Here is a 12,228-nt window from a genome sequence, read left to right on the forward strand (position 1 = left end):
ACAACAAATTGGAAAAACTATCCCTGAAATATACAACATCTTGAGTTATGGGTGAGGTGAGAGACTCAATGAAACGGTGTTTGTGGAAATATGTAAAAATAAAACAATAATCAGTATGCTAAGAGGAGATGGAGCCATTATTCAAGATTGATTGCAGCAATAAAAACAGCAGTGCACTTTTATAAACGAGGCAGACATTTCTCAGTAAGGCAATACGAAACAGCATAATATGCCACAGTGTGAATGACACTGCAGCAGACCTGGGTTCAAACTATTTGAAATCTTAAAAAATGCTTTGAGCATTTGCTTAGCCTCCCTGGAGTGACAGTTGGGCTGGGTTTGTACTTTTGGGACTTTTCTATTTGTGCTATTGCAAAAGGCAAGCTCAGTCATATTGTATTTGAACCCAGGTCTGTGCCGCAGCAGTGCAACCTCCACTATCAGGCTGAGGTTGTGTGTTTTGAGTGTATTTGTGTGCGTCATGTATTCTGGTCTCTGCTGGTATTGTTAGGGCTGCAGTGGATGTGAAGGTGATCCTGTGGGTGGTACGTGGTACCCGAGGCTGCAGTCTGACCACACACACACACACACACACACACACACACACACACACACACACACACACACACACACACACACACACACACACACACACACACACACACACACACACACACACACACACACACACACACACACACACACACACCTGTCTGCTCACCTCACAGTCACATCTGATATTTGGAGGACCAGCCTTTATCATCCCAAGCACACTGCCCAGTGCCGGATGACTGCTCTCTGGGTTTATGGACTGATGGTCTGATGGACTGGGTTTATGGGCTGATGGTCTGATGGACTGGGTTTATGGGCTGATGGTTGACCTCTGATCCTACAGTTTGTTTAGAGTTGTAATGTTATTTCCTGTGTGACAGGCTACAGGTTTGCTCTGCTTTAGGATATTTGGAGGAATTTTGAAGAGCATTATAGGATGATGTTGAAGAGGTGATTCACCTAGTACGGTTTGTGTCATATTTCAGGGGCACAACTTTGGTTTTAGAAGTGGGGGGGGACATAACCTAGCAGGGGATCTGGGACTCCTCCATCAGAATTTTTTGGGGCATCTAAAGCTAATTTCCTATATTTCTACTAGGGCTTTCCCCGACCCAAAACAATATTTGTTGTCAAGAGTAGTCTTTTTTTGACCAATCGATTGGTCGAAATTGTAAAATTTATATTTTCCCATATATTGAAACACACAATGTATCTGAATAAAATCAACGATATGATGCTTTAAGCATGCTGTTTGATTAAATAACTAAGACACACAAATTACTGGAGAGGGAGCCAGAGATCAAGATAGCGTAACCAGAAAAAAAAAAACTGTTCCCGACCCTCTTTCTCACGCTGATTCTGGACTTGGCAGATTCTGCTGTTATGCTCCTGAAGTTAACATAATAGGCTAAAGTACTTGCTGGCAATCTATTCCATTTGGATTGCCAATTTGTCTTACCATTTCCACTAATCTGTAACTTTTATTGCCAACTATGTAAAAATAACCTACATAAATCCAACACATAAAAACATTGCAGCCTGCAGGTAGAAAATATCCTGATAAAATAAACATCCTATAAATCACATCAGCTACACGCATGTCATGTCTGAAACTAACTTGAAATATTGTATCAAATATCAACTTGGTTGCCCAGAAACTTGCGCTAGCCAACTTGAAACATTGTATAACATATTCTGGGCCCTCAGAGTTTCCCGCGCCAGTGACCTTGGGACAGACACAGCTTTCGGCTGGTTGTGCAATGGATAAGAAGTAATCAGGTATTACATATTTCCCTTTCATGCCAAGTGGTTATCAAAGGGAGAAACCTGGAAATATTTTTCAAATATTTTGAGGAACTATTGTCATTCTCAATTGATTCTAATAACAGACATTGTTTACTTGCTGTGTGTGAAGAGACATTTATTTGAGAAGCTCCACAGCTCACTAGTGGTGGTGAGTAAACTCTAAGGATCGGCCACTTTTTTTCAATTTTCGCCTAAAATGACATACCCAAGTGTAATTGCCTGTATCTCGGGCCCTGAAGCAAGGATATGCATTTTATTGGTACATTTTGAAAGGAAATACTTTAAAGTTTGAAGAAATGTGAAAGGAACGTAGGTGAATATATATATATATATATATATATATATATATATATTATTTAGGCTTTATTTAACTAGGCAAGTCAGTTAAGAACAAATTCTTATTTTCAACGACTGCTTAGGAACAGTGAGTTAACTGCCTTGTTCAGGGGCAGGCAGAACAACATATTTTTACCTTGTTAGCTCAGGGATTCAATCCACCAACCTTTCGGATATTTGCCCAATGCTCTAACCAGTAGGGTACCTGCCACCCCTAATATAACACATTAGATCTGGTAAAAGACAATACAAAGAAAAAAACAACACTTTTTTTGTACCATCATCTTTGAAATGCAAGAGAAAGGCCAAATGTATTATTCCAGCGCAGGTGCAATTTAGATATTGGCCACTAGATGGCATCAGTGTATGTACAAAGGTTTAGTCTGATCCAATGAACCATTGCATTTCTGTTCAAAATGTTGTATTAAGACTGCCCAAATGTGCCTAATTTGTTTATTAATAACTTTTCATGTTCAAAATTGTGCACTCTCTTCAAAGAATAGCATGGTATTCTTCCACTGTAATAGCTACTGTAAATCAGACAGATCAGTTAGATTAACAAGCTTTTTGCCAATATCAGATATGTCTATGTCCTGGGAAATGTTCTTGTTAATTTCAACCTCATGCTAATCGCATTAGCCTACGTTAGCTCAACCATCCTGCAGGGAACCCAACAATCCTGAATAAGTTAAGACAATCAGAGATACTATCAGACATTCCCAAATGGGCACATTTATAGGCCTACATTTGCGCACAGCCAGGTAGACTAGTCCTACAGTACTTCTACACAGTATGTGTAATCAGGTGGACGTCCTTACTCAACATTGACAGGAGCAGGAACATTGACATTGGTGTCAATCAAAAGACGATTAATAAATCTTCTCACAAGTGTAGCATAGGTTGTGGGTTCTGCAAAACACATGTTCACTCCGACAATGACAACGGTAAAAGACAGTAATAATAATATCTTGAATGCATTAACAGAAATGACTGTACCTAAACAAACTTTGCAGATGATAAATTATGGGAATTAATGGACGGCTAAATGCCGGCTACGACTGGTGATATATGTAATGGGGAATTGATAGACACAGCAAACAATGCACACAATGAAGTTATGAAACAATGAAAACACACAAAATGGTGGCAGAGAGACGTGCCTTGTGCATCTGAGCCACAATCCTTATTTTCTTGGACTGTTGCATCCCTGCGGCTTCCTCAATGGATTAGTCCACTGAGATAAGCACAAATCACACAGGTGTCCATGTGCCATGAAAAAAATCTATTTGTAACTGCTCGACTAAAAACAACTAATGTTTTCAATACAGATCCCTTTTGTCATGCAGTATTCCATATTAGGCATGCAGACCTTATGAAAGTTGCACTGTATACTCTTAATCTTATAATAATTCAAATCTAGTGATACATAACTTGACCCTTCTGCCATCCATTGTGACATGTGGGAGGATAACCAACTTTCCAATTAATGGCATTGCATTTCTTAGCAGCTAGAAATGCTAGATTAAACATGTTCTTCTGACAACAGTCTCCAGTATCAACATTTCAAAGCAAACATAAGCAGGAACAAGGGAGAATCTGTAGACATGCTAAAAAATGATGATAAAAAAACATACTATTTGCCAGATTTCAGCTAGCCTTCACAAGATCATAGCATATGCAAATATTTCCCCTTTTGTGCTTTCCACCTTCATCAGAGGACTTACATTTCTGAGTGCATAATATTCAGTTTCACTGGAATATAGTATGTTCTGTGGATGGTCTTAAACTGCAGAAATGTATGTCTGAGATGATATGAACATGACTGGGCATTTAAACATATCTGTATAGATTCATCATCATCAATAGTGTCTCTCAGGTCTTCCTCATGTTTTTATTTGACATGTTATGTTTTGTTGGGAAAAGCCTCTACCAATCCTTTTGTTACAGTTTGGAAATCAACTTCAGAGGTTTGTCAGACTACCTTAAAATAGATTCATATTTTAAGCTTCTGGCTTGTCCAGTGTTTGCTGCTTAGAGAGAATAAAGTATCTGCAAAAGTTCACCTCAGCGCTGTCACAGACTGGTCTTCCCTGGTGGCCTGACCCTGCTGAGACCACAGTCAACATATAATCCTGCTCAGATGAGGCATGACAAAGAATTACCTCAGAGTTCATTTATTCATTATATTATCCAAGAAAGTAATCAATGGTTCAAATAATTGAAATTACCATTATTCCCAGTTGCCTACCAATCAACTCAAGGTGGAACTTTGTATCCATTCACTGATTGTATTAATATACTGCAAAATTCACCTGAGCTCCGTAGACTTGTCTTCCCTGGCTTTCTGGCTCTGCTGGGACACCTGTCACCATCTGAGCCTGCTAAGCCATGATGATCATAGTGTTATGTACTGACTGTGCACCATGACAGTGTAGCCTGTAGAGATGTTTATACTGTGGCAGTGTGACAAGTAAGGAATTAGCTAGGGGAAGTGACAGATCAATAATGTTACATTGCTAGACTGACAAAGAAAAACTCTCAATGCTCTGTCAAAAAACAGAATATCAATCTTCAATCATTTGGCCTCTGGTCTCATTGTTTGATTCAGGTGTAGTGTGATTGAGGCAAAAATGATAGTTAAAGTTGGTGAGCTAGCTAGCTAGCTAATGTTGGACAACTTTTGGCTAGCTCTAATGGTACATCAACTGGGGAAAACTAGCCAAAATATGTGACCAGCTCGATTTGGTCTTATGTAGGAACCTTTGAAATCGTGTTTATTTTTTATTTTTACATTGGCCAAAGCAGAGACTCAGAACTAGAAAAGGGTATTTCATACACTACAGTTGAGGAACAACAGGAAAGTAATTATACTTTGGAAGTTGATAAACTTGTAACCTCACTTTTGAGAAAATTGCCTTTGAATGTTTTGGAACACCTATTAACATTAGCTAGCTAATAGTACACTAACTTAAAATGACTTTCTGACAAAATTAGAAACGTGTAATATCTGAAAATTAAGCTAACTAGACTAGACTAGACGCTTCTCCCTCTCTGTCATGGATGCCATGGTTTGCCTTAGTTGGTAGATGTTTTATACAACAGCCTTCTGTGTGTTCTCTTTTCGACTCCATCTGCATGTTTGCAATCAAACGCCAGAATTTTCTCCATCTCCTGTCATACTCCATCTAGCTATCATACTCTAATTCCACTGATTTCAAAACTTTGTCTCCCAGAAAGTGGAGAACAGCACTTATGCAGTTCTACAACGTGAAAAAATATATCACGTAGTAGAACTACATACTGACCAGCTCATGTTATAGACAGAAGCGTGCTACATGGAAGACCATTCACCTCTCGGCATAGTGGTCAGAACGTTGGACTAGTAATCAAAAGGTTGCAAGATTGAATTCCCAAGCTGACAAGGTAAAAATCCGTTGTTCTGCCCCTGAACAAGACAGTTAACCCACTGTTCCTAGGCCATCATTGAAAATACGTTTTTTTTCTTAACTGACTTGCCTAGTTAAATAAGAAATAAAAAATAATCTCAGACTATCATGGCTAGCGGGAAGGTTGCAATCCTTTTCTGTGGCTAAACCAACTAGGCTCGTAATTTAACAATTTTATTTGTATTTACAGATGGCATACACATTTGTTATTAATGTACATGAAAGTTCACATGTTCTAGAGGGCATTTCTGCCCAAACATAAAAAAGTTTAGGTTCAAATAGGTCCGTCTGTGTGTCTGTGTGTGTGTGTTTTGAATGTGCCTTTTCAATCTCTGTGTGTCTGTTATTAAGTGATGTGCTCAACCTGAACTCCACTGACCCCCTTCCAGGGACAGACAAATTCTCTGCCAAGATGCCTGACGTCCCAGTGACATTTGATGAACGGTAGAGGAGTCCTGCGATCAATCAAGGGTTTAGACTCTCTCCAAACTAATTAATCAACTCTATTTCAACTAGATAGCCGCCGTCTCACACAAACAACTTTAAGTCCCATGGAGGCCTCTAACTGACATTGACTGCCGTGCAATGGGCATGAAAGCAATACGTGAACAGACAAGCTTTAACTTTACCCAGCAGAGAGAGAAAGAGAGAGAGCGTGTCCGCGAGTCTGGTGACCTACTCTAAACACTACACACACACACACACACACACACACACACACACACACACACACACACACACACACACACACACACAATTTGCCAATATAGCAAGGTTTTCTTCTCTAAAAACACCCCAAAAACAAAATCTACTTTGTGGGTGTAATGGAGTCTGATATGGTAATGTACAGCTAATGAGAGTGTGCCAGTGATGTTAAGTGGGGGTCATCGAGTTAGATTATCTTGAACATTCTAAAGTCAGAAAAAAATAAACGTCCTCTCACTGTCAACTGCATTTATTTTCAGCAAATTTAACATGAGTAAATATTTGTATGAACATAACAAGATTCAACAACTGAGACATAAACTGAACAAGTTCCACAGAGATGTGACTAACAGAAATGGAATGATGTGTCCCTGAACAAAGGGGGGGTGAAAATCAAAGTAACAGTCAGTATCTGGTGTGGCCACCAGCTGCATTAAGTACTGCAGTGCATCTCCTCCTCATGGACTGCACCAGATTTGCCAGTTCTTGCTGTGAGATGTTACCCCTCTCTTCCACCAAGGCACCTGTAAGTTCCCAGACATTTCTGGGGGGAATGGCCCTCACCCTCACCCTCCGATCCAACAGGTCCCAGACGTGAGATCCGGGCTCTTCGCTGGCCATGGCAGAATACTGAGATTCCTGTCTTGCAGGAAATCACGCACAGTACGAGCAGTATGGCTGGTGACATTGTCATGCTAGAGGGTCATGTCAGGATGAGCCTGCAGGAAGGTTACCACATGTCCTCCCTGTAATGCCCAGCGTTGAGATTGCCTGCAATGACAACAAGCTCAGTCCGATGATGCTGTGACACACCGTCCCAGACCAGAGTACAGGCCTCGTTGTAACGTTCATTCCTTCGACGATAAACGCAAATCTGACCATCACCCCATGTGAGATAAAACTGCGACTCGTCAGTGAAGAGCATTTTTTGCCAGTTCTGTCTGGTCTGCCTTACAACAGGCCTGCAAGTCCTCAGTCCAGCCTCTCAGCCTATTGCGGACAGTTTGAGCACTGATGGAGGGATTGTGCATTCCTGGTGTAACCCTTGCAGTTGTTGTTGCCATCCTGTACCTGTCCCGCAGGTGTGATGTTTGGATGTACCGATCCTGTGCAGGTGTTGTTACAAGTGGTCTGCCACGGCGAAGATGATCAGTTGTCCGTCCTGTCTCCCTGTCGCGCTGTCTTAGGCATCTCACAGTACGAACATTGCAATTTATTGGCCACATCTGCAGTCCTCATGCCTCCTTGCAGCATGCCTAAGGCACATTCACGCAGATGAGCAGGGACCCTGGGCATCTTTCTTTTGGTGTTTTTCAGAGTCAGGAGAAAGGCTAAGTTTTCATAATTGTGAACTTAATTGCCTACTGTCTATAAGCTGTTAGTGTCTTAACGATGGTTCCACAGGTGCATGTTCATTAATTGTTTATGGTTCATTGAACAAGCATGGGAAACAGTGTTTAAACCCTTTACAATGAAGATCTGTGAAGTTATTTGTATTTTTACGAATTATCTTTGAAAGACAGGGTTCTGAAAAAGGGACGTTTCTCTTTTTGATGGGTGAAGGTTTGTCCTGAACGTTCTGAGGCTCACATCCAATCAGAGATCATGGTGGTGGTTCGTCCTGAACGTTCTAGGGCTCACGTCCAGCGCAGAGGCAGCCTGTCCAGGAATCTTGGCAGGAACGTTACTGGAGAGGATGTATACTGAAACTTCTCCCACTCTCTCCATCGTCCTTTTGTGCTTACCCTCCTCTCTTTCCTGTCTCTTTCTCTCCTTTTCTCCTCTCCATTCCTCTCCTGCCGGTATGCTCCCTCTCTCCCTTCTCCCTCCATATCCATTCCTCTCCTGCCGGTATGCTCCCTCTCTCCCTTCTCCCTCCATATCCATTCCTCTCCTGCCGGTATGCTCCCTCTCTCCCTTCTCCCTCCATATCCATTCCTCTCCTGCCGGTATGCTCCCTCTCTCCCTTCTCCCTCCATATCCATTTCTCTCTCCTTATCCCCTTTCTCTCCCTCTCTCCCTGTCCAGCCTATTTAGGTGAGAACCTGCCAAGCTGAGATGATGGCAGACTCTGTGGTGGCGTTCATGTCGAGTGAAGCACTTAATGACCATCTCTCCCTTCAACCCCCCTCCCCCAACATCTCTCCCGATGGCAGAGAGCTGGGTTGGATCTGAATTCACCACCTGGTTTGATTCCCCCAGGGAATCTCAGGCTCATGAGCTGAAAGATTACTTACAATTCAATCACATTTCATTTGTCCTAGACTGGTGCCACTTCTCGGCGAGTCCTATAGGAATGAAGGATGGAGATGAGACCCACAAGTGATCCTTGGGTTATGTTATACAGTGTAAAACCAGTCACATAATCCTTTGACTGGTGCCCACTCGAGGATAGCCCTCGAAAGGATCGAGATGGAGATTGATCACATATGGGATCTGATTCTTTGGATCCTGAAGTGAATGTCATAGCCTGCTCACCTGCACCAGCCACATGCTCCCTGGCCCCATTGAGGCCAGACATATAAAGGATAGAACTGCATGTCCCTCTCTTGACATTCTGAAATATACCTCTCTTGGGGACATGTCCCTCTTGGTTTTCTGGGTTAGCAGTATGGCCTGGTGTAGATAGGGAGATGGACCATGACCATGTCAGGCACTAAGGCACAGGTGGCTGGTTCTGGATCAGGGCCTGTTGGACCCTTGAGCTTGGAGGATTGGAGAGGAGTAGCACATAACCTGCATTGCTTCAGTGAATGTCCAGCAGTTAAAAATGGAAGCTATGTCAGTGAGGCTGGATTAGCAAGGCTGTTGAAGAAAGTGGTGTTGGCTTGGAATCCATGATAGAATCTGTTGACAAGTGCTCTGTCGTCATAGGAACGTGACCTTTCTATTATGTGTCAGCTAGCAGCAATCTTTTCTTTGCCAAGAGGATGAGGACAAGTGTGGTGGTAAATGCATTGGATAGAGGACCATGTATTCTCAAACTCTTTCTTTCTCGCTCTCGCACTCTCTCTCTCTCTCTCGCTCGCTCGCTCGCACTTTCTCTTTCACTATCTCTTTCACTGCCTCTTTCTCTCTACCTCTCTGACTTTTTCTCTAAGTCCCTCTCAGCCTTCTCTCTTTCTCTTTGAAAGACTCCAGCTGAACTTCCCTGGATAATGCTCTGTGATCTGGGCTCCTCCATTGTGTGTCGGGATTGTGTTCTTTGGCACTGCAGTTTCGCCTGCAGTTTCGCCGGTATTTCTGGAAGTCGGGAAGAAACACGTTGATCCCCAACACTTCTATCTGTTTTCATTACACTGAGAAGCCAACTGATCTGATTCTAGACATTTAAGCGACAGACGTAGCCCGAGACACACTGAAATAGGTGACAAATAGATTAATACGAAATTGCTTTTCCTCTGCGTGTTGTTTGGTAGCGGTGCATTGTCACTCAGAATTATCCGACACTTTAGTGAGAAAGGCTGCAGGAGGATTACAACAAATGAGAGAGAGAGAGAGAGAGAGAGAGAGAGAGAGAGAGAGAGAGAGAGAGAGAGAGAGAGAGAGAGAGAGAGAGAGAGAGAGAGAGAGAGAGAGAGAGAGAGAGAGAGAGAGAGAGTATTTATTTTATCATTAAAGCAGTGTGGCAATGGATCTCCGTATTTTACTACTTGACAAAACAACACCAACAAGCTCTGTTCCGGCGAGATAAGGGGATGGCCACAAGGCAGCTCCCGGCGAGTTTGACCACTAATCACTGTGTGGTGGCCTGCAGAGGCACTGGAGTGATGGACGAGCTTCAAGAAAACAGAGAACTAAACCAAACAATAAATAAACAAACAAACTAAATATATCCAAGTCGACTTAACGACATATAAGAAACTCTAAAAATATCTCTGGACCAAGTGAACCAAAGCATCTTCCCTCCGAGGCGTCTTCTGTGATCTCAGGCTTTTCATACATAAATAGACAGCTGCCTGTCTGAATTAACTTGTTTAGTGTGATCAGAGAGCTTGAACATGAAACCATCAGGATGTTTTGGTAGTTAATGGGATTTCTGCTGTTTCTGGTTCTCTTTATCCCTCTCCCTGTTGGCTGCTGCTTCGCTGGGCTGGGTCCTTGGTGCACTGAGTAGCCAGACTGAGCTGAGCCAGGCCGATTTCCCCTTTGTTATTCTTCCAGCTATGGCCAAGACATCCAATTCCATCAGGCCTTGTCACTCCTACTGATATATAGCTGAGTCCCAAATAGCACCATATTCCATATTAAGTGCACTACTTTTGACCAGGGTCTATAGGGTACTGCAGTGTACTATGTAGGGAATAAGGTGTAATTTGGGACACAGTCACAGGGAGAGCCTGTAGCAGAGCCAGCTATAACTCCTCTTTCCTAATGGTCGTGTTAAGAGTCTGCTGTGACAAAATGGTGTTGCAGCATGTGCTTTATGACCTTATGGCTAACGTTATGAGTTATCGTTTAATCGAACAAAGGAATGATCTCGAGCAACAAGCCAAGGGTATTAAAGGTGGCAGACGGTAATATGATTTACATATTTACATGTTAAAAGACCAGCGGGTGTCTGAGCTCTCTCCAAGCACAAACTGTCTTTGTGTAATCTTTCCTCATCCTGGAAGTGCATACAATTCTCTTATCACTCTAGGGCCCAGATCTTCTCCTATAAACTCTAGGGCCCAGATATTATTCTGTAAACTAGGGCCCAGATCTGCTCCCATAACTCTATGGCCCAGATATTATCCTATAAACTAGAGCCCAGAACTTCTCCTATAACCCTAGGGCCCAGATCTTCTGCTATAACTCTAGGGCTCAAATATTATCCTATAAACTAGGCCCCAGATCTTCTCCTATAACTCGAGGGCCCAGATACTATCCTATAAACTAGAGCCCAGATCTTCTCCTTCTGGGCGGTAGGTAGCCTGGCGGGTAGGAGCATTGGGCAGGTAACCAAAAAGATGCCGGATCAAATCCTCGAGCTGACACGGTAAAAATCTGTCGTTCTGCCCCTGAGCAAGGCAGTTTACCCACTGTTCCCAGGGAACCGATGATGTGGATGTCGATTAAGGCAGCCCCCTGCACCTCTCTGATTCAGAGGTGTTGGATAAAATGCAGAAGACACATTTCAGTTGAATACATTCAGTTGTACAACTGACGAAGTATCTTTATTTTCCAATGAACTCCAGGGCCCAGATCTTCTCCTATAACTCTAGGTCCAGATATTCTCCTATAACTCTAGGTCCAGATATTCTACTATAACTCTATGGACCAGATCTTATCCTAATATAACTCGAGGGCCCAGATCTTCTCCTATATCTTTAGGTCAAGATCTTCCTCTTGACTTCTATAGACCAGATGATCTCCTATAAACTCCATGGTCCAGATCTTCTCCTATAACTCTATGGTCCAGATTATCTCCTATAAACTCTAAGGCCTATATATTTTCCTATAAACTCCAGGGTCCAGATCTTCTCCTATAACTCTATGGTCCAGATTATCTCCTATAAACTCTAAGACCTATATCTTCTCCTATAAACTCCAGGGTCCAGATCTTCTCATATAACTCCATGGTCCGGATCTCCTTAAATCAATGGTCTAGACCTGGCCAGGTTTTATGTTTGGGAAAACTCCAGGTCCTACTCATATCTCACCTTAAACGTGACATCAGCTCTCTTTGTGTATGTATGTGTGTGTGTGTCAGCTCTGTCTCTCTCACCTGGAGCTCTGTAGAAGCCGAGATCATCCTCACTGAGTGGTAGCATGTAGACCTCCCCTTCCTTCCACAGCAGAGAATACTCCTGTCCCCCGGAAAACTGTCCTGACCAGCCATCTGTGTCTGCAGGGAGGGAGGGGGGAGGAGGAGGAACATGGCAGAATGACTCAGGATGAT

General features: G+C 42.7%; 1 protein-coding gene across 1 annotated transcript in view; it reads right to left on the reverse strand.

Moving 5' to 3' along the window:
- LOC118388066 (laminin subunit gamma-3-like) overlaps positions 1-12,228 on the reverse strand; it is a 235,317-nt gene that overhangs the window by 126,360 nt on the left and 96,729 nt on the right. Inside the window, 1 exon segment of the mRNA XM_052526033.1 lies at positions 12,055-12,174. Coding sequence (XP_052381993.1) covers positions 12,055-12,174 — 120 coding nt within the window.

This window comes from Oncorhynchus keta, chromosome 9 (assembly GCF_023373465.1).
Source record: "Oncorhynchus keta strain PuntledgeMale-10-30-2019 chromosome 9, Oket_V2, whole genome shotgun sequence".
Classification (NCBI taxonomy): domain Eukaryota; kingdom Metazoa; phylum Chordata; class Actinopteri; order Salmoniformes; family Salmonidae; genus Oncorhynchus; species Oncorhynchus keta.